At 37.9% G+C, this 27,870-nt stretch overlaps 1 protein-coding gene across 7 annotated transcripts in view; it reads right to left on the minus strand.

Moving 5' to 3' along the window:
- pcm1 (pericentriolar material 1) overlaps positions 1–27,870 on the minus strand; it is a 60,386-nt gene that overhangs the window by 15,485 nt on the left and 17,031 nt on the right. For 5 of the 7 annotated variants that reach the window (XM_067441900.1, XM_067441901.1, XM_067441903.1 and 2 more), the window contains exons 5-21: positions 24,640–24,810; positions 20,303–20,428; positions 11,037–11,214; positions 10,850–10,959; positions 9,065–9,311; positions 8,770–8,923; positions 8,456–8,650; positions 5,147–5,307; positions 4,678–4,916; positions 4,370–4,491; positions 2,561–2,690; positions 2,268–2,432; positions 1,588–1,751; positions 1,288–1,485; positions 941–1,190; positions 707–852; positions 83–258 (exon numbers count right to left, since the gene is read on the minus strand). In XM_067441900.1, the coding sequence (XP_067298001.1) occupies positions 83–258; positions 707–852; positions 941–1,190; positions 1,288–1,485; positions 1,588–1,751; positions 2,268–2,432; positions 2,561–2,690; positions 4,370–4,491; positions 4,678–4,916; positions 5,147–5,307; positions 8,456–8,650; positions 8,770–8,923; positions 9,065–9,311; positions 10,850–10,959; positions 11,037–11,214; positions 20,303–20,428; positions 24,640–24,810 (2,932 nt within the window). The remainder of the gene's footprint in view (positions 1–82; positions 259–706; positions 853–940; positions 1,191–1,287; positions 1,486–1,587; positions 1,752–2,267; positions 2,433–2,560; positions 2,691–4,369; positions 4,492–4,677; positions 4,917–5,146; positions 5,308–8,455; positions 8,651–8,769; positions 8,924–9,064; positions 9,312–10,849; positions 10,960–11,036; positions 11,215–20,302; positions 20,429–24,639; positions 24,811–27,870) is intronic. The other 2 variants (XM_067441904.1, XM_067441902.1) reach the window with 1 other exon arrangement.

The raw sequence follows: 27,870 nt of genomic DNA on the forward strand, positions 1-27,870 counted from the left end.
TAATATAAAAAATGTGTTGTTGTTTTTAAATAATTTTGGAATTTACCTATTTTAAAGAATTGCAGATGAATTATGGACTTACCAGTTGGGAAAGGGGAGAAGTTTGGGAGTCCAGGCATATTGAGTGTATTGACAGGTGGGTAATTTAGGAACAGAGAAGGAGATACAGAGTCCCGTGCAACATTTTGATGCTGCTGTTGCCCTGACAATGACTGACTCTGCTGCTGCTGCAACAGATCATTCAGAACCTGTTTCAGCCTGCCATGAAGAAGAAGAAAAAAAACACCACACATTTGAAAAGTTGTGACAAATCAAACCAAAGCTTGTTTCAAATTCAAGCAGTTTAGACCTTAACTACTATTCAAATGTTTTTTTGTTTTTTTTTAAAGAAATGAATACTTGTTCAGCAAGGACACATTTAATTGTTAATAAGTGACAGAAACAACACAATGTTGCAAAATATATCTGTTTTCAACTGATAATAATAAATATTTTTAACAGTTATTTTAAATTCATATTTCACACAAAAAATGTATCAAATAAATGCAGCCTTAGTGACCATAAGAGAGTTATTTCAAAAGCATTAAAACATCAGATTCCAAAATCCTGAAGCGTAGTGCATCAACAGTAAACGGCTCATTCTTCATGCTTAAAATCTGACTTAAATTTTTGTTGATATTTTTCTAAAGAAATCTAAAGGACAGACCGATTGACATTGTTCTGTTGCCAAGCCAGCTGTGTGTAACACTGGTTTAGTTGGTGCATGATGAGAGGGACCTGAGGAGAGGTCACATTATTGGGCACAACACCATAGGGACCTGTGAGCAGAGCTTGCAGCATGTATGAAAGAGTCTAAAGATGAGAGAAGGGGGAAAAAAGTTGTTAGTGAGGAAAAAAGTGAACAAATGAGGGGGAAAAAAAATGTTATACACTTTCTGACCTGTTGGTCCTGTAGTAAAGTTTGGCACATGGCAGTGCTGAAGTTGAGTTGTTTCTGGAGGTGTGTGATCTGTTCCTGCCAGTGTGCTGGTGCAGCACCCTCAGAGAGAGACAGATCAGCCGCCCAGCGGAGGTTCTCCTGTCGCTTAGCTCTACTAGAATTAACGCTCTCAGTCTTCGGCTGCTGACAACGGTGACCCCTTGATCCACGAGGGGAAGGAGCACCATTAACTTCCCTGCAAACTTTCAGACTACACAAAAAGAAAAGACATTAAACAATGTTAATATGGATTTTATGTCGGGTTTAATGTCTATACAAACACAGTGTGTGCATGCGACTGTGTTTACCCATCTCTGTTATTCCTGATGTATTTGCGTTGTTTTTGGGTGGAGCAAGCATGCAGCTCATCTGTGGAACTGGACTCCTCTCCCTCATCATGTTCATCATCATCATCATCTTCCTCAGCCCCCACCTCAGAGGAGTAATGATTATCATCATCATCACCAAGGGGACACTGTGTCGAACCACCCCAGGTGGCCACAGTTCTAACAGAGAAATGACGATTAGTACCTGACAACAAATTCAATCTTCACATCTCATATATAAAACACCTTGTGAAATGAGCCATGAGCGATCAAATAGGTTACCTTTCATCGCGACTGTAGGACTGGGTCTCATGTATGTCGCTCCTGAATGGAGAGTCAGTGAGTGTGCTTCTCCTCTGCTGCTCTGCCATCAGACTCTCCAAATGTTTCCGCCTCTGTCTCAACTCCTCACGCAAGATCTGATGCCTTCGCATCTCTGACCACAGCTAATATAAAAATACACAAAAGACAAAAAAATATTAAACTTTACAACACAAAAATGCTATAATAAAAAGACCTGGAACTTATTGCCCCTGTTCGTAAACACCCTAATCTCAAATCACTGGTTTAGCAAATGTCATTACACCTGTCTTATCAAAGAAATGCTTTAGCAGTGCCAGAGACAAAGCGGTTACTCTTGTCAAGAAAAAAACCTACAATGATTTACTACAGTTTTCTTTCATTAAAAACAGTTTTAAAACTTAAAAACTTAATTAAATAAATCTTAGGTATAATTCAAATGGATTAATTTGACAGTTTCATTATACACTTTTTGAAGTATATAAGTTCGAAAGGAGGGACAGAAATCTTTCAAGTTTAATTAAAGAGAAATAAAAGTATCATGGGTTTGGAATGACAGGGTGAATAAATTATGACAATTTAAATATTTGAGAGATTCATCCCATTAAAAACCTAGCTTATATATAAAGGAAGCAAAAGTGCTATTTGCATTCCACACTAACCTCATTGTCTGTGACAGTGACTGGAGGAGGTTCAGTGGTGGGTTTGAGGCCGCTAGTGTTGGCTTTAGCTGAGGAAGAAGAGTGTAATGGTGCAGGAGCAGGAGTAGATGCTGCTGCAGGAATCTTCCTCCTCATCTGACCGCTGGCATTACTGCTCACAGACGACTGACAGGACATGTCATAATTTTAGAACTTTTAATCATAAAAATCAGTTTGCAGTTTTGCAGCTGCTTTGTGTGAGTTCAAAATAAAAACAACCTATTGTACATCATAAGTGTACATATGTGAAGTACCTGAAGGTCAGGGCAGGCCCACTGTATGTCTTGTATCCTGCCCTGAATCTCCATCAGTCTCTGTCTTTCTTCATGGAGCTGCTTTAGTTCCTGCTGCTGCTGCTTGAGTTTCTCCTCATATAATTTCTCTCTGAAAAACAAACATTATACAAGTTGTTTCACACAGGTAACTTTGCAAAATCTTGCTTTGTTTAATATGCTGCACCATGTTCTCACACAACACAATATGAAATTAAAATACAAGCGCACATCCCATTTCCATACGAGCAGAGCCGGCCCAGCCACTAAGCGACCCTTGCAATTGCAAAGGGCCCCGTGGCCTGCAGAGGGCCCCCTAGAGAACGCACGCACCTCGCCTCATCTGTTTGGGGAGGTGTTTATTATACTCGAAGCGCAGACTGGGTGCAGGCGTGATGAGACGTCATGCTCGGCCAGATTCGCCTCGAGCTTCTTCGGTTGCGGAGCCGCGCGCAAAGTTACAAAATTTGACGTGCACACCGCCAAGCGAAATTGGGTCTCGCGCACTCCTCGTTGAAGCAATTTTTGCCGCGCTCGTGCGGACGCGTCAAGTATAAACAAGGCTTAAAGCTACACTGAAGTTGGCCGTTTGATAAATGCAAGTTAATTCTTCAGTTCAATATTTGTGTCTAAAAAAGGCACATAAGTTCCTGTAGAGATAGCAATACACATTCTCCTCTTTTTGCCAAATAAATGAAAGCATGTCATCAATGTCTTTCTCTTGCTGTATCAAAATCTCACCTAGCTTTCCTCAGAGATGGTCAAGTTCAGTTTGTGCATGATTACATGATATAACAATTGTGTTAATACTGTATCCTGAATTGTGGATAAGTAAGCTATATATCATATTATGCTGAAGTAAATTTCTGGAGTGTTAACAAGTAAAAGCAAAAACAACAACAACAACCGTACAGAACTTAAAAACCGTGACCCTAAAGCCGTGATACGAACCGAACCGTGGCTTTTGTGAACCGTGCCACCCCTAATGTGTACCTAAAGCAGTTTTCATCAATTTTATTTATTGCTTTTTTTATTTATTCAAGTGTATTTTTGTTAACAGACTGAGAGTCCATTGCTTTTCTTGTTTTTTGGTTGTTTTGTTAATTTATTGTGGATATTTAAAATGTTTTCCATATCAGAGTCTTTAGAGATAAAAGTTTATTGATCTTTAAAAAAGGTGTACCTGCATTATTATGCCATTATCATTATTTTAGATGAAAATGGGTTTAGAACGAAAAATCTTATCATTTATCGCAATAATTTCTTGACCAATTTATTGTCCAGCAAAATTTGTTATCGTGTGCTGTTTTTGCCTTTTAAACTCTGGTGTCAATTAAAAATGTTTCTTTGATGGTCAGTGAAAATCACTTTATCAGTCTTTTTATTCAGCAAGTTCATCCGTGTGTGTTCATTGCACTGCACTGCCATTCAGCTCAGTGGTATCATAATATTCCTGTTAGACATCAAACATGGAACTCAACTCAAGAACTCAAGGTCTTTTATTGACGTTCTGTACATGCTACCACATAAGAACGAAATACGTACTCAGGACCAGCAGCGTAAAAAAAAGATAATTATCATACAGTAGGCTACATAGAATAATTAAAACATAATTTAATAGACTACAAAATTTTAAAGTAACATAGTAGATATATGAACAGTATAGTTATAAGGTAGTCATTGCTTTTCTTTAGGCCTTACTTAAAACGGTCAAGGGCCTCCAACCAAATTTTGCTTAGGGCCCCCAAAGGTCTAGGGCCGGCTCTGCATACGAGGGACACAAACACTAACCTGGTTTTATCAGAGAGGGTGATATCTCTCTGGGCTTTAGGAGTTGTTGCTCGGGTGTTGTTGGGTTGTTGTTGCTTCAAACCCTCATCCTCATTAGCTGTAGTACCATCTGTATCATCACTCTACAGTAACATTAACAGACCCAGAAAAAATGTCTTCAACATGTTGACAAAAAAAGCACAATAAAGAAAAGGCAGGCAGAAGAATGAGTTCCAAAAAAGAGCTCACTTATACAAGCTCCACTTAAACTATATTAGCATTATGAATGACAGGAATCTTGCATCACCCTCATGGCGCCAGACCCTCACCTGCACCATGGCCACCAGTTCTTGGAGTTGTTTGAGTTTCTGTTTGGCTGTTTGAAGACGATGAACTTTCTGAGCATAATCTGCATCACCACCGAGACTGCTTTTACGACTGGACCCTGAACAGTCACTGTCTCTGCCGCCTCCTCTTGCTCCGTCATCATCATCATCCTCCTCCAGTGCCTCATCATCATCCTCATCTTTAACTCCGACATAAGGCCTTTCCCAGTTGAACTGGCATTCTAAATTGATTACAATGCAAATAAAAAAAAATATATAATATAGAACAGCAATATTCTGGATAAATTGATATTATTACTAGAACAGACTGAAAACTAAACAACAATTTATTAGAGGTTCTGACAAAATGTTAATTGCTGCATTATATTTAAAATACTTGTGTGAATCAGCGTGAATCACTCATTAAGATTTACAAACACTTAACAGAAATCGAAAGAGTATAAGGTCTGACCTATGACTGATTGGACGTTGAGATGGAGGTTAGCTGCTGAGCGGTTATTGATTTCACATTCTGTGTTCAGACGGCCATCTCTATTATTGGAGGCACTGTGAGCCTTTGTTAAACTGTTCATGTCCATCCAGTTACTTGGAGTCTGTGGTTGGGCTGGATTTCTACAAAAACAAACAAAATATAAATAAATATATTTCTAATTTGCCCTCAATTAACAGCTGAAAAGCAGCCAGTTCTCTTCAAGTCCCTTCAATATGACAATTCTCACAGAAGCATCCTGTGCAGCCTCTAAGTCACACAGATCACAGATGTTGTGAATAATTTCTACCCAGATTCACAAGCTCTCAAGTTGATATTCTTTATTTAATATAGTTAAATAATAATAATAATAATATAATATATATATATATATATATATATATATATATATATATATATATATATATATATATATATATATATATATAAATATCTTTTTCCTGAATGAAAACCACCTCCCACCTAATGATGTAAACTGTACAGATAATCCTGTCAGTTGATATTTTCATTCTATAAGTCATTCTATATCTTTCAACATACCTTCTGAAGTTCATTTATGCTTATTTAGTGCTATAACTAGTAGTAAAGAAAGAAAAATATAGGTTCATGTGCCCTTGATTCATCCTATCGCTTGAACTGATACAGTGATCAGCCACACCACATTAATGTTGGGCACACACTTAATGACTAGCTGAAACATTCTAAGACTGAACTCAACAGACATAAAGACTGTTTCCATAAAGACATATTCTAGTATTTCACAATCAATGATTGTCTTGAATCATGACAACCTAATGATCAAGTCAGTCCAGTACACAACACACTTGAAGATTGGTCATGACGGGACATTCTGCCGAACTCAACCGTGCAAGATCTTGTACCAAAAAAAAAGTATGGATTACAAATAGCTGCCACTACTTATTAATTAATTATTAATTAAGTGCAATTTGTGCAGAAAAATCTAAGGAAAAACCCTGACAACAACACTAATGGTTTTATTTATAAAACGCTAAACATAACATCCTGTAATAATTTCCACTGTTTTCTTATCAAATTTGTTTGAAATATATATAAACTTGAAATAAAACCTAAATGTAATCGAATGTGAATGGAATTGGAATGGTGAAGATAGACATTCTTATGGTGACCGATTGCAAGAATGATAAATGCATGTTGATGCCACAGCAACGTGTCTTGAATAAATTATATTTTTTAATAAAGCAGGCTCTAGGCTCTAGACTCACTCTCCCAACTGCTTGCTCTGGTGCAACAAACCTTCTCATCTATTCGCACCAACTTACAATTTGGTCACACCCTTTTTTATATTAATCATAATGACCTTGCATGTTGATTAATCGTTCTCTTTCTCTCAATCGTTCATAATGCGCACTGTTACAAATCCCTGTGCGGCTGTGCACATTATACTTTCACTTTAAAATTAGAGGCAATTTGGAAGTGAATTGCTTTAAAATGTGTGTTCAGTATTCTAAATGAAAAACAAAAACAGAACAGTAGGCCTAGCCAATGGCCAATGACAAGTTTGCTTAAAGGGAGGGTGAAACACTCAGTTTCAGTCAATCTCATGTCAATCTTGAGTACCTATATAGTAGTATTGCATCCTTCATATCTCCGAAAAGTCTTTAGATTTATTATATTTATAAAAGAAATATGGGCTGTACCGAGTCTTTCCGGAAAAAAACGAGCGCCTGGAGGCGTATCGTGTGGGCGGAGCTAAAGAATGACGATCGCGAACAAAGCGGTGACGTCCTCAAGCGTGGAGAAACCCTTGCTATCGATCTCAGCTAATAGATATGATTCGGAGGCTGAAATAGAAACAGCAGGACGTCCGTCTCTTTGGTATGTACTGTATTTAGTTGCCTGTCAACATTTGTCTTTACTCTCAGTTTATGAGGACATGATTCGGTTTATGGACTATTGTATGCGACCAAACCTTAGTAGCAAGAAAAACGGTTTTGCACGTCAGACTAGTGTAACGTTATAACGTTACATAGAACAGCAATGAAGTCCGTTAGCGCATTTGAATGACGAAGCACGCGATCGTGTCGTTTACTGATGTTTACATACGCGACGATAAGCAACAGCACAGACATTTGAAACAGTTTTACTTACAAATGCAGCGCTGCCTTTCTGGAATGCTGTGCTGAAGCGTTGAAGTCGCTTAATGTCAAAGTGGAGGAATGAAGTGGAGCGCGGCGCGGACTATAACCGACATTAGTGTTCACGGACGACTGGATCTGCAGCTGAGAGCAGTGTTTACGGCAGTGCATTTCCTCTCTCGCCTCTAGTTACGCGCGCGCGCACCCTACCGGGAGAAGAGCCCGTACGGCCCATACAAGGACTTTCCGTTCTATTAACGTCAAGTAGACCCATACTCGAAAAAAACTCTCCGAAACTTGTGAGAAACCGGAAGGAGTATTTTTAACACAGAAATACTCCATCAAACGTCCAACATTAGTTTTAAAAACTTTGTCTATGTTTAGGATGGGAATCCAAGTCTTTAACAGTGTAAAAAGCTCAGTATGCATGAAACAGCATTTCACCCCCCCCTTTAAAGGGGTGCTTTTAGCTTTGAAACCTTCTGCAGTCATATTGTCAGCTTCTAACTCTTGTGATAAATTAAATCTGATTCCTGCTGCTGGTCTGTGCTCAGTTCAGTTTTTAATTGCAACGTCTATTCTCTAACTGAACTAAATTATTTTTATTAGGCTACTATTAAAAAAAAATCTATATTAATATTCAGATGCACAACTCACTTTTGCTCCACAATTCTCTGTGTATTTGGTGCAAAAGTGAGAGCTCGCAGAACTTGTCATTTGAAGGAAGAAAAACTGCGTGTGAGACTCGTATCAGCAGATTGGAGCAGTTGTAGTGATTGGACTTGTGATTGTGTTAGAAAAATATCCAAGAAAAGTAATGCATTTGTGACCAAATATTCTACAAGTGTTCAACTCTCATTGCATGGATTCACATGTTAATTCGCGGATGCGAAAAATTTGTCCGTGACTTCACATTTTTGATACGGGTGTGTGACTATTTGCACTACAGCAACTGTAGCAAAACTATGAGCGTATGAGTTTCTTCATGTGTGATTCATAGAATACATTTATACTGGTGTCTTGCCTATCAAACTTTTATTACTGCACACACAATTTTTATATTGAACCCTGGACATCAATTAAATCAAGAAAGATTTGAGATTCACAACACAAAAATAAACGACATTAGGAATTAAATTACTATAATCTGTACCTGATGTTGGTGACCGGTTCATGGTTCTCCTGTTCTGAATCAAACATGGCCTCAAAAAGTGAACCATTCTCGGTTCCCTCATCGTCATCCTTTACATTCTCATTTACAGTATCCACCACCATATCCGATGTCTGTTCATAATACTGAACAAGCTCTCTTAGTTCATTCAAACGCTTGTGTACCTCCTTTAGTTTCCTGCATTGAGTGACAAACCAGACATTAAATACAGTGAACCACTGAAAATTTAAAAAAGTAATAACATCACATTGGTACAAGCTTCAATGTGAGATTAAATGAAACAAATAGAGAGAGACCTGAGTTTGTCAGCAGGGTGGCTGTTATCAACTATCTGTGTGAAAGAGGAGGGGGGGTCCTGCCTCACTGGACGTGGGCCATTTCCCTCTCTGCCCAATACTGAGGGACGTTCTGACATGCCCATGCGTGCACCACGTTGACTGACACTCTGACCTGAAGAAACACAAAATAATTATTTAATCAATGACAGTAAATTTCTGAACAAATGCATCAGAAGCATCTAATGCAATACCAACTATTTTGCATAAATGTACAATTGAGATCTTCTAAATCTTTTGTGAGGGGAGGGCTTACAGGAACTGTTGTTGAGGGTCTGGTCTCTAAGGGAGTGGAGTTCCTGGAGAATCTTGTCCATGGTCTGCTTCTTGTCCTGTAGCTCCTGTAGTTTGGTAAGTTTAGCACTTGTGGAGGTTGATGCAGTAGTTAGTGGGGCAGAGGAGGGCAACTGACCACGGGTGTTATGGGTAGTGCGTGATCGACACACCTCTCTTGAAAGAGAGAGACATTCTGCCTGACGTCGATTGTCAGGGACAGTCTGAGACTGAAAGAGAGAAGTAGAAATTCAGTAGTTGGATTTTCTTTTATTCATGAACACTGACAATTTTTTATTTATTTTTAAAGGGGTCATATAATGCCATTTTATACAAGTTAATATGATTCTTTAGTGTCTAAATGAAAACGTTGTAATATACTTTAATTAAAAATTATCATTCAAAACACTCATTTTACCTGGTCAAAAACAGCTCGGTTTTCACCAAGCCATTTCGGTGCATATGGCTTTAAATTATAAATTACCCGCCCCCCTGTTCTTTGGGACGGCACAGAGTCGTTGACAACAGAGGCTTAAGAATGGTGAAGTGAGTTTCTTCTGAGGAGATCTGTGCAACTGTGTCAATCTGAACCGAAGTCAGACCGGGACAGCTCCAAGAAGACGACAGCTCCAACGAAATTCGACATTTAAGGCTAAATATGACGTTTCTAAATGGTTGGTTAATGTAATGTCACTTTGATCTGTTTTTATGTACTGGCAGGGTAATGTTAGCGTGAATGCTATGTGTTTACTGATGTATATGTTAGTTCATTGACAGATTGATGTTACACCTAATGGCAATAAAAACTTTTTTTCTGGTAATGTCGGTTTGTCAGTGATGCGTAACGTTGTCTATGCATTGTAATAACTGTTACAACACTTTTTTTTGACACCGTTATAAACCATCTACATAATTAAGCTTGTTACCACATCAATTTTAAAACCAGCGTACACAGTTTGTAATAACACAATAACCATAATGTGTTGTTCATTATAAACATGGGATTATTATATTGAGAATGTCATACATAGAAAGCATGCCGTAATTTAACTTACGCTGTAAACTTTAGCTGCAGTTCATCGTGAAGCGTTACAAACTACACTCACTTTTTCTGGAAGAGCTAGTACAGACCTTTATTCAGGAGCAGCTTCTTAGCAAAACCTGCTTCATACTAACCCTTGGTTATAAAGCAGTCTGGTGAGAAATGCAGACATAAAAGCATTGACGAAAACAAATCTCAGCCACTGCATCTTCGGATTTAGGAACATCAGAATGACTACTGTGTTCATTATTACACCCAAGAACAGAACACTACAATCGCTTAGACGCCATTCTGCTCCAGCATATCCACAATGGCGGATATGACGACGAGAGCTTGAGCTCACTCAGGGCGGGTCTGAGATGAAACGCTGCTGTCAATCAACAGTCGTGGGAGGAGCATCCGACTGTGTGACGTCACAAGGTCAAACGGCTCGATTTGAGACAGGTGAAAACATACGGAAAAAAAAACACTTGATGGATTTTTATCATTATAGGATGGTTGTGTACAGACACTGCCAACACACATTTCCATACAATCAACGTGTAAAACTGCATGTACCATTATATGACCCCTTTAAACATCACAGACATTTTCAAATACTACATGTCATGCAATTATAGTTTTTGTATATGACAATAGAACTTTTGTCTGTACAAAGAAGGAACCAACCTACATGCGCATCATTCAACAATAGTTATCACTTCTAGGTGAAAAAAACCTGTGTACCTGAGAATCATGCAACTGGTTATGGAAGCGCTGGATTAGATCATTGAGTTCATCATTGAGCTCTGAGGTTATGCTCCTGCCAGACACACTTCCAGTGGTCTCTGTAACAACTGTAATACATATATGGTCAATAAAAACGGAAATGATTCTAACTTGCAGAAACATGAAGTAAACACGTTACCCTCACCAGTGTCGTCCATCACTGCTATGGCTTGTTCAGCACTTTGCTGCATGGCCAGTAGTGCAGCCTGCCGGCCTTGCAGTGCGCGGAGTTGCTCCTGCTGGTCCAGCATTTTTTTTAATAGGTCATGCTGCTTCCGCATGTTCTCTAGCTCTTCTTTCTGCTCTTCACACACCCCACGGCCCTGAGAAGGAGAGACCAAGCTTTCAAGATAAATGACTAGCAACAACCTGTGGAACTATGCAATCGCTACTTGTTGCAGGTTGCATAGAGACATGTCAGCTAAGGTCCAGGCTCAATAAAGGATTACTGCTGGCAAAGGGCCAATGTGAAAGAGTTTGACACAACTGTCACTTTCCCTATCTTACATTAGAGCTCAGTGATTGTCAAACCACTTTTGGTCACACCCACTGTTCTATATAAATTACTGATTTGCTCATCATGACATCATAAAAAGTGAAGCCACTGTGCCACCATATTGTTATTTTCTAGCATTTCCTCACATTCTATTGAAATAATAGGAAATCATCTGATTTTATTGAGAAAAATTACCTAACGGGTCAGTGTTTTTATATCTATTAGTAGTCCTATTCATTTTTACAACACAATCATCCTTAACATTTAAATGGTTATTTGTTTAAAATTGGAAATTTCCCCTGCTTATTAAATTACAGTAGCGAATACCAGATCAACTGACAGACCAGACCAACTCAGCATTTCAGGCATATTACAAATGTCACAAAAGATTCTTCTGAAATCTGAATACAGATTTATGCTTTTAAAAAGTGTGGATACAACCTGATTCGCCATGTACAAGCAATAGGGCTGTAACGATATGCGATATGAAATCGAAATCGCAATACGCAGGTCCACGAACCTGTATCGCGATGTGAGGAGGCAGAATCGCGACACACCTCTTCCAACTCCCAGAATTATCCTTCCTGTCCAGGTCCAACTTTTAAGTCAGCAGTATGGCAACATTTCAGCTACCCAGTGGAGAACAAGGATGGCAATCGTGTAGTTGACAAGACCCACACAATTTGCCGTAAGTGTTTCAAGAAACTTCCCCAACCGGCTGGCAACGTGGTGTGAGCGTGGCGTTTCTGTTGCATGTCATCCGCGGGGCGGCTGCGTGGCGTTTTCTCTTTCTTTGCACACCAAAAGCGTGTCTGACGCGCCGCTTCTGTTGGTATTGATGTACAGGAGGCCCTATACTTTATGTTAAATATATATTGCCTATTGGTACCGCAAAGAAAACATCGGCAGTAGCCTATTGACCATACAGATATATGGTATTGACGGCAAAATAGGCTACAGAATACTGTACAGAATAAAACTGTTTTGTCCCCCCCATATCGAGGTTTGTATCGTACCGTGGGTCAAAAATCGTGATACAAACCGAATCGTGGGTTTGGTGTATCGTTACAGCCCTAACAAGCAATGTAAGTGCTGTGTTATATAACGTTTTATTCATACAGTAACTGTAAATGACTTAACAGTGTTTTCGTGAACAGCATGCATTTCAAAGCAGTTGAAATATAATGACTTAAAGGTGGGGTAAGTGTTTTTTCAAAACCGCTTTAGAAAAAGGACTTGGGCCGAGTGGAATAAACTTGTAGCCAATCAGCAGGTAAGGGGCGTGTCTATGGTGAAAAGAGAGGCTCAGTGAAAAGAGAGGTGAAAAGAGAGGCTCAGCACGTCATTATTCAAAACACACAAGTCACACAGGACAGACATTAGCCAAGAAAGAACTAATATGCTGGCTTTTGCTTGAATATGCTTGCGTGTCATGTTTGCTTGTTTGTCCATTTGCAATTGTATTATGGCTCACTTCAGCGATGATAAAGACCCGTTCATTTCCACACCGTATGGAGCATCTAAATCCCCGCACCGTTTCAAGGTTTCAAGCGTCAGTTCACAAAATTTGTCAGACAGGTAAAATACTATTCTCCTAATATATGTTTGTTTCCTCTTTTCATCTATATAACCCATCCGCTCATAATTGTAATATGCTTTTAGCTGGACTCAGGTTATCTGCAGGTTTCACCAAGTCATATTTAAGACTTTTTAAGACCTTTTTAAGACCATTCATTATGAATAAAATTTAAGACCTATATCAAGCAATAGAAAAAACATGCATAGGAAATGCAGAATCACTCAATTACTTAAACTTATATTATTTAATTTATTTAAATAGAACAAAGTACATTTATATATATATATATATATATATATATATATATATATATATATATATATATATATATATATATATATATATATATATATATATATATATATATATATATATATATATATATATATATATTAGGGCTGGACGATATGGCCAAAATTCATATCACGATATTTTTCTTAATTTCGGTCGATACGATATAATTCCGATATCGATATGAATTATATAAAAGCTTTAGAAAAAACTACTAAGAACTGCCACACAGGATGTCTGTACCTTCAAACTTCTGAAAAATGTATTTGCCAAGTCTATGAATAGTCCTCCTATAAAACTATATAATTTTTTAGAAATTAAACCAGAACAAATAAATTAATGTTCACCTTTTATTTGTATTTAGCCTTTATATGAAAAAGAAATGTGAAATCAACAGCAAATATACATAAGACTCTCACTTTATTAATATTAATATCTTTAAGTTTAAACTATAATATAGGCTGATTATATTATTCTTAATATAGATTAAACAAAAGTGCTTTTAGAACTCTTAGACTCAGAATATTCAGCGGATGGATCTGCTTCAGATGGTGGATCTGCTTCACAGCGTACAGTGCTCCTATGCCGCAGACGCAGTTTATTGAGCATTTTCTTTTAAGTTTTAAATTTCAGTGAAGAACAATTCATAGCGCTCTATTTTCCATTTATGCAAAACTATAGCATATATTTAATGCTGCAGTTATTTAATTAAAAATGCAGTAAACAACATAATACAGTGAAATATTATTCTGATCTACATCATCTGTTCACTACGTGAATATATAGTAAAGTGTCATTTATTTCTGTGATCAAAGCTGAATTTATCATCATTACTCCAGTCTTCAGTGTCACTCATCATTCTCATATTAGGATTTGATGCTCAACAAACATTTATGATTATTATCAGTGTTGAAAACAGTTTTGTTGCTCATGATGCTCCTTCATTGCTTTCATATATTGTCGCAATCGTCTGACTGTCGTCGTCACCTTTCAGCTCATAACGATTGTTTTCCTTCAGCTGCAGCTCCAGCGCGACAGTAAGTTTCTACGAATCCGCTTTTGGATTTCTGTGAGAGCGCCCTCCTCATATTTAGATAAGAATAAAATGACAGGTCATGCATAGATTATTTTTTGTCTCTGAAATTAAATCTTGATGTATTCACGTTGGTTTCTATGTATAGGCTACACTTGCCCGTGACCTCAAGAAGCACGCAATCAACCGAGGTTAGAGAAAGCGGTCTATAGCGTCCCTGTTAACTTGCCCGCTCTCGCTCCAGGTAATGCCGTTTCGAATCCCGCTCGGAGCGGGTCGACTAGGACCGGTGAGACCCAGTAAATGTGCGGGGGATGAAAATACACTTTATTAAAAGTGCGGGGGACACGCCGAACCACTTCCACCCCACTGAATTAACGTTAGTCTTTCTTCTCTTATCAACTATTTCTTTCTCCTTACTTGTGGAAGTTCGTTCAGTCACATTTGTGTTGCGGCCGGTCAGGGAAACTTTGTAGCTAAAACTTGCCGCGTTGGATCTATCAGCCTACTACTGCTGAGCACTGTGGTGTACGTAATCGCGCAAGTAGCCAATCATGTTCTGCTCTCTCTGACGGCTGCGCCCTGAACATCAGTCCGTGAGGAATGCTGTAATGTATATATCGAAATATCGGAAATGTGTTTAAAAATCATATCACCGTTATTGAAAAAAATTATATCGCGATATATATTGATATTGAATTATTGTCCAGCCCTAATATATATATATATATATATATATATATATATATATATACAGTCCCTGACAAAAGTCTTGTCGCTTGTGTACAAATTGACCTAAAGTGCCGCTGAAATATATTTCTAATCAAGATTTTTTTTTACAAGAAATGGCTCATTTTAATCCCACCAGCTTTTGTGATAATGTTTCAGTGAAAAACTAAACTTTCAAAAAGTATTCTAATATTCACAGCTTGGTAAAGCTCATTGAGTCAATTTTTGCAAAGACATAAGTGTTGTCACCTTGTCATATGAGCTTCACTTGTGACTAATAATGGATCAATTAGGTCTTAAGTGTGTATAAAAAGAACCCCAGTACGCTAGACCTTCACATCAACTGCAAATAGACCTCTGCAAACATGCCTAAGATTCACCCTGAGACTAAAGTTTTGATTATCAAGAGGCTGAAGACCAGAGCCACTGCTGATGTGGCAGACACCTTCAATGTGTCTCAGCGTCAAGTACAGAGGATAAAAAAAAGATTTGAAGAGACTGGAGACGTTTTTGACAAGCTCAGGTCAGGCAGACCCCGCAAGACAACTGCTCGAGAGGACCGTTTGTTGGCTCGAAAATCCAAGGCCAGCCCATTTTCCACTGCAGCAGAGCTCCACGAGACCTGGTCACCTGAAGTCCCTGTGTCAACCAGAACAGTTTGTTGGATTGTTGAACAGTCAGTCAGATTGTTGAATGGCCTCCATGGTCGAATCAGATAAAAGAGGCCAAATTCTGCAGCAAATTCTGCAGGACGGTGCTCCATCGCATACTTCCATCTCCACATCAAAGTTCCTCAAGGCGAAGAAGATCAAGATGCTCCATGATTGGCCAGCTCAGTCACCAGACATGAACATCATTGAGCATATGTGGGGTAGGATGAAAGAGGATGCATGGAAGACAAAACCAAAGAATATTGATGAACTCTGGGAGGCATGCAAGACTGCTTTCTTAGCTATTCCTGATGACTTCATCAATAAATTGTATTAATCCTTGCCAAACCGCATGGATGCAGTCCTTCAAGCTCATGGAAGTCATACAAGATATTAAATTTGGATCTCACAGCACCACAACTTAATTTGCTGACATATTTTTGTATTTGCAGTAAATTTGTTCAATTTCTGTATAAGCGAAAAAACTTTTGTCTTGCCAAAATTTGACCTTTCTGTCTTGATTAAATGATAAAATATTTTTTCTATGAAAATTATTTATTTCAGTGCATTAAACATCATTTGGGAGGGTTTTAGCTTTTCATATGAGCTATTTCAAACACCAATGAATTAATTAAAAGTCAGGTTAATATCAGGTATTTCTAGAAAATAGATAAGCGACAAGATTTTTGTCAGGGACTGTATATATAAAAAATGTTTGACCAAAATTAGTTTTTATTTTGTGGTGGTCACTTCCATAAATTTGCAAACATTTTTATTTATTTTTTATAATTAGGATGCAACATTAACCATATTATTATGTTAGATGCACAATAGTCACACATGGCAATAAAACTGACAAAATGCATGAATCTTGTTTGGTATTACAAAAACAAAAAAGGCTGGTTCAGTGGTGTGCTATCTATCTTTAATAACACGATCGCTTGGGGTGGGAAATATGACCAACATCTTAAAAGTAAACCACAGCAATAATTGCTTAATATAAGTAAAAAGTATTCAAGTAATTATGTAATCAAGTAATCGGTCAGTAATAAAATATATACTTATAAACAAATGACAATAGGACAAATAAATACAACAAAGATGCATATCTACAAAGAGGAACACAGTTTTTAGAAATAGGGGTTATTTAACTTCTTTAGACATTTAGATATGTGGGCAAATCCATTTGTCTCAGTGCATGCATTGTTTTAGTTTGGCAGGGTAGCTAGCTTAGCTTAAAATGCATTTCCCCACATATCTAAATGTAGCAAAGTGGCCCTATGTCTAAAAAAGTGTTCCTTTAAGTTCCTAAGCTATATTAGTATATATTTTATATATTAGCATATGTTTAGTATATATTATAGTATATATTAGTATATTATAGTTTATATAGTATATTTTAGTATATGTTTATAAGTATATATTTTATTACTGACCGATTACTTGATTGCGTAATTACTTGAAAACTTTTTGCGCTAGCAACGCAACGGTCATGGGTTCGATTCCCAGGGAGAGCAAGATGTAAAAATGTGTACCTTGAATGCAATGTAAGTCGCTTTGGATAAAAGCATTTGCCAAATGCATAAATGTATAAATGTAAATGTAAATATTAGTTTGATAGAACTTACTGATGCGCAGATCCAGAACTTACTGACACGTCCCAAACTTTTTAACTCAAATCAGGATATAGACATATGCATAATGTGTATATTTGATCATTCAAGAGTAACGTTAGGCTAATGAGCCTAGAAATAACACATTCAATACACTCGCGCAAGCTGCAAAGACAGCAAACACACGGAGCCTGACATCGGAGTTTGGAGTTTACGTCACCGTTAATAAATCTATTTAGTGCAATCGGGTATATTATACGGTCATTAAGCAAGATGGTGAGAAAGATTCGCGTTCACGATCGCGGAACTGCAACAACCGTCAGACTCAGCTGAAGAATAAAATCCGTTTTATGCGTCTGTGGGGTACAATCAGAAAGAGGCTCATGCCAATAACACGAAAGCTGATTGGCTGCAATATAAGTGGCATGCTTGTCTAATTTGAAGTTGTAATAGAGAGAACAATAGTTGGTCTAGCGAAAGAAAGAACTACAAACACCACGGAACTAACACACACACACACACACGTGCGTGCGTGCTGAGGGAGGCGAGAGCATTTCAATGAGGTAGCGTTACATGGACGTAGGAAAATTAAGACCTGTTTAACATTATTTAAGACTTTTTAAGGCCTTATATTTTGATTTTGAAATTTTACACTTTTTAAGACTCTGCGGGGACCCTGTGGACTATCGAGCTTGTATACTTATCAAGTTGTTCATGGGAACGGTTTGTGTTTTGTGATTGCTATAATAACTATAATCTTGTCATAATTGTAATATGTTCGTTAGTTGGACTGTTGGCTCGTGAACCATCTAGTTGTTCATGAGAGTGGTTTGTGTTTTTGTGATAGAAGGGATGACTTTGTCATTGAATATTCGACCTGGATTAGATACAGAGATTCTGCCGTAGTCGTTGCCTGGGTTACGTATGTGTGGGGCGGAGCTATCAAAATAGCACCGAGACCCTTTTTGGGGGTATGGGCATGTTTGTTTTGGTGATTTGAAATATCCACAACGGTTATCAGATAGCACTTACCCCACCTTTAAGGGATGCAAGTTATTTTACCTTTGAACACCACTGTTGACTCATCTCCCCTCAGATGTATGTATGCAATTATCAAAACGTCCACAAGATGGCGCCATTTATCGGGAAATCCGATATTACAGAACCGTTACTGGATTATTAGCAAGGAAGCCAGCCGAACTTAGCCCCACCCACAAAAATTTTAGGTCGGGCAATTCGGTCTGGCCTTGCTCCATAGAGGAGTAATTATCCCCGAACAGAAACTGTTCGGACCAATGAAATCATCAAGGGCGGGCTTTAGACGATGACGGACAGATGATAAACAGTAACGTAATCATGCACGTCATCAAAGGGGCTTGGATTATATTTGTTTGAATACTAAATGGAGAGCTTGTTTGTATCTGCATTCACCACCACAATTTCTCTCAGAAATGATGATCATGTTGGGTAAGTACTCTGTGTATCATTAAATTATTTTACAACACTGGCAAAGATCGTGTATTCCAGCCTGATTTCAGCGCGCGTGCAGACAGGGTTGCCAAGTCTTTACAACAAAACGTGGCAACTACTAGTGGGGTTCTCCGGTGAAAAAATGGCGTTTGGGGGGTAAAATGTGTGTTATTTTGGCAAGGTTGCGTGCTAAGATTCGCACTCCAGGGTCTATATATCACATAATAGTCACTTCAACCCGCAGACATAGAAAAGAACCCGTGGAAAAAACGCAGACTTGGCATCATAGTGCAGTTGAGCTCTGTTGACATTTGACAAGTAACGTTATGCGTCCCTTCGTTGCTCTGATTGGTTGTAGGTCTGTCCAATTGATGTCTTTCCTAGTTCGGTTGAAACACGCCTCATAATCACAGCCCAATGGAGCAGTTTCAGACTCATATTCTGATTAGAATTGAGTATGACCATGTCAGGCTACTGGATTATGGGAAAATGCTTAAATATCGGGAATCCGATATATCGGTCGATCACTATTCAAAGCGCTTACAAAAGGTAACATTTACTAACATATGATGATACATCAAATTTGAGATGACTTCTGATTTTTTATGCACAAGGATCATCGTTTTGCAACAAAAACGGGCCATCCAGTTATAGCGAATTTAGTTTCAAGCTTTTAAATTGAAAGATTTGCTTAAATAAAACATTTTATTTTATTAACTTGTGCCAAGAGAACCATCTGAACTACTGGCCTGACCATGTTAGCATGAAATATCCCTACTGTTGAGCCTGTAATGCACAATCACATCACACCATTTAAAGACAAATGTAGCTGTACATTTCGGTACAGACTCAGCGGTACAGACTTAGCTGTTCTCTAAAAGCCCTAAAATCCAAAATAGTTGGTCTCAGACAATTTAAGCTCCCTTTTCGTTGCTTTATCCTCAGGTTAACTCCATAGGTAGACTTATGTTCCTGAACACATTATTAGATTTTCCACTACCTTCTGATGACAAGCCAGTAGCCAATAAGCATTTAAGAATGGAATCAACTAACAGAAGAATAAAAAGTAAGGAGAAGGGCATCAACTAGAAGACAGAACCTGTTGAGTTGCATATGCTTCAAAAACCATTAAGCAGTTTCATGGAAATGAGTCAGCATCAAATGTCTTCCTGCTAGCTGCTATATCTCAACAAAATATATCCCCATCACTTATCTTGGTCATATGTACATTCAAGTCATGCTGTTACATAAATGTTACAATTAGCCATTAATTCAAACAACAACACAATCAATTCCAGCAAAAAGTTAATTCAATAAGACACTACACCAACTTGCTTAACATTCAAAGAAAAACGGGTAAACTAGAAGAACAGGTAAAACAAGCTAAATAAATAAAACACAGCTCATGTCTGTTCAGAGGAAGCAGTAATTCTAGCTACCTTTGCTTACAAAACATAAGCTCTAAATTCCACCTTGCATGCCCAGTACCATCCTTATCAATGTTCAGTTCAGGCATCAAGAGGAGAGAAAGGGTCTTTGTGAGTACTCACAGTGGCACTGGAGGCTTCAGAACGCGGCTCCAAGTTCAGAGACGTGCTCTCGGCTACCGAGCCTGAACCCACTGCAGAGTCCACCGTGGCACCTTCATCATCATCATCATCCTCATTTTCCCTCGCCTGTAGAGCGTAGGGAGGAGGGGCAGGGCTCAGAACAGACCCAATTTAGAAGTTGCAGACACTTGCTAATACTGCTACATTTGAGTATTTATACACAGATGTAACCTGAATCGGACAAAGGCAACTGCTCAATAGAAAGGATTAAGAAATAAGGCTTTTTTCATTGTGCTTTACACTAACATTAACATATGCAGCTACTGCAAGCGAGGTCACACTGAAGAGCAAAAACAAGCTGAGGGAAAGACAGACATCATGTTGCCCTAGATTTGGGCTCTACATTAAACAAGCCTGTGCCACTAAGAACAAAGCCTAAAGGCCCCGTATACTAGAAGCTAAATCAAAGAACAAACTGATTTGACATCAAACAAAGTTTGTTTGGAGTTTGTTTTGGTAGTTTGAAACAGCTTGCTAAAGCAAACTTTATGGAAAAGTTTGCTATGGCTGGTAAACACTACCACCATTAGTACACTACCATTGGCCCATGGAGATTACGTAATAGGTAGGTGTGCAGTTAGGGTCCACCTTTCTCATGGAAATCTTTTCCAGTTAATTTTGCTGACGTCAGATGTCCACAAGTGAAAATATGAACACAATGAAGAGCTGCTTTATAGTAGAAAATGAAGTTCTGCTTCTGATAAAAATTACACTGACATAAGTTTTCATGTTTAACAGTAAAGCTGTTTGATTTTAAGCTATCTATTGCATAAAGTGCTATACAATTTAACATGACTTAACTGCCGGATTGCAGATTTCCTGCAAACATATTTATGTTGCAATGATCAGTTACATTTCTTATGCTTTCTTTAAAAAATTCTTTGCTGTTTTTTCCATTTTATTGTGGTTATTTTGTTACTGAAAGCATAGCATGCAGCACATTTACACATTCATCTAAACCCTGCTCTTAGCAGTGTGGGTGGCATCAGATGTTCGCACTTAGTGTATTGTAATCACACATTTCAAACTTAGATTTACCACTAAGCAACAAAAGAAAAATAACTTTTTTGTGCGTATATCAGGGCCTTAACACTGCATATCTTTGGTATGATTCAGGTAATTGGCAGACTGCAGACCAGTTTTGTGCTGTTCACAGGCTGGCCAACCAGTTATAGAGCAAACAAACAAAAAATACATTTGCTTAAAAAAAACACAAAAAAACAAACAAACAAAAATCATCAACAACCGGTATCAGCAAAAAAAAAAAGAATTGTTTTAAAACAAATACTTTAAAAAAAAAAAACAGAATCTGCAATGAAAATTGATAATTGATGCATCAGTAATTTCCACCCAGCTTGAACATACTTGATATTTAAAAGAGTTATTAGAGTGCATTGCAAGCCTCAGGAAAAGAATTCAATGCAGTAATCGTGCTCACACAACAGAAGCACACGCACAGAAATACGCCTCTCATACAGCACGCAGCCTTAAATTCAGATCTGATGCTGTCTATATTGATAATGTTAATCAAACAACAAAGGAAAAAGAGAAAAATCTGCCAATGCAACATGTTTTAAATGTTGTTTGTCTCTTTTATAGCAGTGAACTGCAGTGAAACAAAGATGGTTTGAAAACACTTTTTTTCCTCACATCACAAACTACCTTGTAACCAATAATGTCAACAGTACTGGCAGGCTTTAGCATATCATTAACTATTCACTATTATTTTTCTGTTTATATAAAAAATTGGGTAGATTTAGCAATACAGCAGGGGAATTATGTATATGATGTATATTACAATGTTATGATGAAATATATGCATTTCTCTACTGATGTTCTATGGCTGTGTTTGCACTGCCATTTTTTTTTTTTTTTACTCTCATCTGACATCTTGGCATCAAAGCTACATCTAAAAAAACAAGCACAATATGGCTGCAGTCACATCATCCAGGTGAATGCTGAACATTGGTGGTGGTTGAGGAGATTCCCCTTCCACGTAAAGCGCTTTGAGTGCAGAGAAAATGTAGCAAGTTCTTATTATTATTATATTTCCCACCTTTAGCTCATGCTCTCAAATACAAGTCAAATAAGTGTGATTTATTATGACAAGTTAACGTTCATCGTCCAAGTTTAATGGCAATTTATGTAAATAATAATTGTTTTACTTGGCTTTATTCTCTAAAATTACTTACCAATGTTGCAAAGATGTAGGCTCAGCAGTATCATAGACTGGTAGTTGCTCACCATAGGCCTGTGCAGTGGCACTGGCATGTATTTTTTTAAGGGAAGGAAACGCTCAAAAACCAGGACAGACACATGCTGGTGAAGTGAAAGATTTCAATATTTTTTTTAAATTATTAAATAAAATAATGAATTATAAACTCCATGGGTCATCTCCCATTAAATACATTTCCCATGGCTTTAGGTGTTTGTCATGGTAAAGACTCTGTAGTAGTATTGATATATTTAAGTCATCATTTTGGTATTGTGACATTAATAATGTATATAAAGGCACAAGGCAAATTTTTTGCAACAGTGCTCTGTACTACTTTGAATTGCCCTGTACTCTTCCTCACAACAATCCAACATCCTTTCTCCTCTTATAAGATATCAAAGGACAGAAAACAATATTCAACTATGCATCCTTCTGCTTTTATTAGTCATTTGTCATAGTTAAGTCACTTCAGATAAAAGCATATACTAAATGAATAATGCAGCTTTAAAACATTAAAATGCCCAATTGTCAGAATGCCCAGGAAATGCAAACACTCAACTCAACTATGCAAATCTGCAATGTTCCCTATACTTTATGGGCTTAATCCTGATTTTGCTAATTTGCTGTTGCAGTGCTCTGGTGGCCTTAGTTATGCGCACATACATATGAAGCCGTTTCACTCATGGTTAATAGTTCATACTTGTTGAGCTTCAATAACCATTTTAAGTGATGTCTTTACATTTCTTTTGGAATACCACAAATTAAATGCCTCTATACCTGACAAATTACTCAAATAGGGTTGTTAAGAAATCACACCATTAAACAAAATCACAAGAGTTAACTTTGACAGCCCTATTTTGGATATTTAAGCAGTGGATGCAATTCCTTTAACAATATTTTAGTTTAGCAAATAATATACTTTTGATTCACTGTAAGGCCGCCCAAATCGTCCCAATGGAGGCTAACGATCGGCGGGTGAAGTTCGCTGCGCGTTCTTCTTTTCAGCGGGGAAAAGGGGATTATTCCAATTCCTCGTTATCTGACTCCATTTAATTATAATTTAGAATTTAGGTTAGAATGCCAATTGGTTATTTGGTCATTCATTTTTAATAGTTTAAGTACACATTTAATTATTCCGTTTAACCCTTTGTTGAAATTTTACCCAACCTGAATAATTCCAGAGCAAGTCAGAATCAATCAAAAGTATAACAATTTATTTAACAGTCAGGTAAATGTATAAAGCCAATTACATAGTCAATTCAAAGGTAATCCATATATAACATCAAATACTCTGAAGTAAAGAATGAAATGTATACCTGACTTCTGAAAACTACATAATGCTGGTTATCTTGAGACATCCAGCATTACGGGCTGACCGGTTTAAAGTGTCAAGCCTTGAGCTCTTTGCAACATTTCCTTAAATACCCAGAACCAGATACATACCCATCACAATAGGAATTTGCATTGATCAAGTTCTATAGACTTGATTAGAAGAGAGGTCAAATGGCTGAAAGCCACACCCACCATACACCAAGGAAAGATATCTTTAAACCCTTAAAACATTGATTATCTTTTGGTTAACTTCTGTGGAGTTGAGATATTTGTACCAGTCGCACTGAGACATTTCAAATGATATCAAACACATATAATACTGCATTGTGAGGATTGACATTGTAACAAAGAGATTTCTGGTGCATTTCAGGTGATCTCAAGTTTGTGGGAGCAGTAGTTTGGGGGAAGTTTCATGTGAAAGGAAAGGCATGTAAATTAGAGTCATTCATAGATGATTCACTCAGTGTGATGTCGTCTCGGACAGAGACTCTAACTCTATGAATAAGCTCAGATGCTAATTTCCTTTATTTTCTCAGAGAGTCCTTGTTCTTCATTCAGACATTTCGGCATATACTAGTTTTTTCAGTCTTACATTCACAAATAAAGTTTATACTTTAAAAAGCAATATTTTTTAATTGGCCAATTTTTCTTGCATTGAAATAAATTTGTCTCTTATTAAAGTGAATAAAACAATTACTACTTCCTAAAAACTGGAGAGGGAAATACTGACCAGCATCTTCTGAAGAAAACGTAGATAAGACTTCTCCTGTTCTTTCAAGTGGGTGATGAGGAGGGAAAGACGCTCCACGTTTGCAGGCACATCGTTCTTTTCCACCAGGTCGTCTCTCATGGATGTGGCCTTTCCAATGTATTCACGAATTTGAACCAGTTTACTGACCACCTTAATGGAGAGACAAGGTGTGTGAATGAACAGAGGTGCAAGCAAATATGCTGATACAAAATAAAATGAACAAATAGAAAGTAAGTAGACTGAGAAATAGACAGAAAAGACAAAAGGAAATGCACACAGAGACAGAGAAGAGCAGAGAAAGAGACCAAGGAAGAGCTCTCACACGGACAGTGGCATATTTTTAAACTGGCCTAAATTCTGAGCGCTCACTGACACATCTGTGTTCCAGTTTTTGCTCAGCAACAACAGAGGGGAATGTTCTAATGAACACAGGGAAGTTGTGCCATCTACTATTATTACTTTAAAATAGAAGATCATTCTAAAACCTTTTACAAAAAGTCTCCTTGTTATTCTGAATAGGTGGTATTATGAAGGTTACCATTAATGATACCTGGAGCTAGATGCTTTCAGACTAATGAAGAAAAGACATGTAGAGGTTAAATCAAAAAGTGTTAGTCTAGAATGTTAATGGAACGTCAAAAAAGCCGAAATAAAATTATTCTGAATAGAAAGAAATTATGAAACCACGGACAAATGCAAATGCACACAATATGTTCAGACTGCAGGCAATTCATATTTATTTTAAAATAAGATCTTTTCAGGCAGACAGATCAAATAAGAAATAAGATTTGTTTCCAGACAGAAAAAAACTGTCAGCATGGGTTGCTTTGATAAAGTAAAACTAATGTGAATTGGTTTCCAAAAAAATGAAGAAAAAAGGTATCTTTGGACATAGCATTTGAAAACATTATGTATACGTCTACCACTTCCATTACCAGTTTTGTCGTCGCATTAAGAGTGATAAAAACATAATAAATAAAAAACATTTGACATTTGATTTGAGCAGCCAGAGCATCTAGGCTGAAATGCATCTGTAAAATTCAGTTTGAAATCGCATTTAAAAAGACCTCATGTTACATATGTAGTTGAACTAGGGCTGTCCTCGAATAAGGATTTAGACATTCGAATCAGAATTGTCGAATCTCTCTATGGTCGACCAATAGTCGAATCATCTATGTATATGTGAATGGGTTGGGAGGGGCACGACACTTTTCAGCGGGAGGGTAAAACTATTTTTATTTTCCTTTACACACTGCACATAGCAACAACTTTTAATAAAGTGACCAAAACTGCCTGCCAACTGACAGACGAACAGACAATGGCTTTCTTATTTAGGTTTAAATAGCCTAATGTGGTGGATAAACATTAATAAACCGTTTTCTCATAACAAGTTAAAGCCGCGATCGAAATACAGAACATCACACAAATATATAAAAGAACATATTGATAAATAAACCTAAAAAAAAAAAAAAACCTGCCTAGAGAGGAAAAGAACACTTGAGTGCTTTTACATGCACGTTCTTAAGCCGATTGTGCCTAAAGGGGGTGAAGGACGCGAAGCTCAGCCTCGCACCTCTGGATCTCACAACGCCACCTGACGCGCACATTATATACATGTAAGCTCAATTTTGAATTGACTGCACGAAAGCGCTCTGTGGTGCGGCAAGATTTTAAACAACTTCCTGAGTGGCCACGGACCGTGTACACTCATTGAACGTGTTATAATTTTAAAGGCGCGGTGCGAAGCTCAGCGCCCTTAAAGGGGTCGCACACCGATGCTCAGCTCAGCGCCGCGACACGTCCTTAAAATATTGAGCACCCCCATATTGCCAAAATAGTATGATCCTCGTTTCATAACACCCGCGAAGATTCGACCGTGAGATTGGTGGTCGAATCAGGCTCCGCATATCGATGCATCGAATCTTCGACTATTCGGGGTCACCACCCAAGTTGAACTGGTTATTTCTGTCTTAATGCTTTGTCTGCCCTCTAGTGGGTGGAAATGTTATTTTTGTTGTGTTACGGACAGATTCCTTACACCTGTGGATCGGATGAGGCCATCCTTAAAAATAATCTTGTTTGCCGTAACCCGACCGACCCTGTCAATTTAGGACCGATTTTTCATTTTTTTTTTTATTTTAGTCCGACCGACTTGCCGGTTGTTAAGACCGACCAATTTCTTTTTTTACTCTTCAAACAACTAATACAAAAGTAATAAAATAATATGAATTATATTTTAGTAAGTATTATAAATATATGAATTACCTAGGCCTACATACAAACAAAGGCTACGTTCTTTCTTTTATAGAAAAACCTGTGACGTCATCTATGTTTACACTATGGTTAACGGATGTTACACTATGGCCTGTGCGTTTGTTTCGGCTCATACTCTCATTCACTGTAAGGTTAGACTATTAAAGCCCTGTCGGAGATTTCCCCGCATTGTGTGACAGGAGTCAGGACCATGGACACGTTACACACACCAGGCAAGTGCACTGCAGAGGGGAGGGCTTTGTGGGTTTGAGCCCCTGCCCTTTTTGAAAATTATTCAAAAGTGCCCCTCTCAACATTCATCATTAATATATTGTGGCCAATAAAACAGAATTTGAATTATAATTAATATAACAACGTGTACAAAACAGTAACAAATGGCAGAAAAAACGTTTATCTTGTATCTGTCAGTCTGAAATAAAATGTCGTTGTCATAACGCTTTGCTATGGGAAGTGTGTGTTTTGCTCCACTACGCGCAGCGCGTGATGCGCGTGGTGGGAGCGGCGGCACTGGTTGTTAATTTGAAAAAAAATGCTTTATGTATGGTTCTGTCGATGGATACACGTGCTGGCTCCTCAGAGACAGGCTACACTACAACAGCGATAAAAAAAGAAAAACGTGGGCAAACGGTCTCTCTTTGTAAACTGTGTTCAATGCATGCCGTATGACCAGTCATTCACCCGGGTATATTCGCCAGAAGACGCGAATGAGAACTCTCTGCAGTGTGAGAAGCTGTCGCTGCGCACGTCCAAAAGAGCGCACGTCTCACAACGCGCAAATATTGAGTTCTCTTTCAAGTCTTGCGCTTGAACGGACAAACTCCAGGGATGGAAATTAACTTTTTTGTCCACCGGCCACTGTGGCTGGTGGATTTCAAAATCTACCAGCCACTCAATGTTTTTACCAGCCACTTTCTTGTTTTTAACCGACAATGTGTA

This window comes from Pseudorasbora parva, chromosome 4 (genome assembly GCF_024679245.1).
Source record: "Pseudorasbora parva isolate DD20220531a chromosome 4, ASM2467924v1, whole genome shotgun sequence".
Classification (NCBI taxonomy): Eukaryota; Metazoa; Chordata; class Actinopteri; order Cypriniformes; family Gobionidae; genus Pseudorasbora; species Pseudorasbora parva.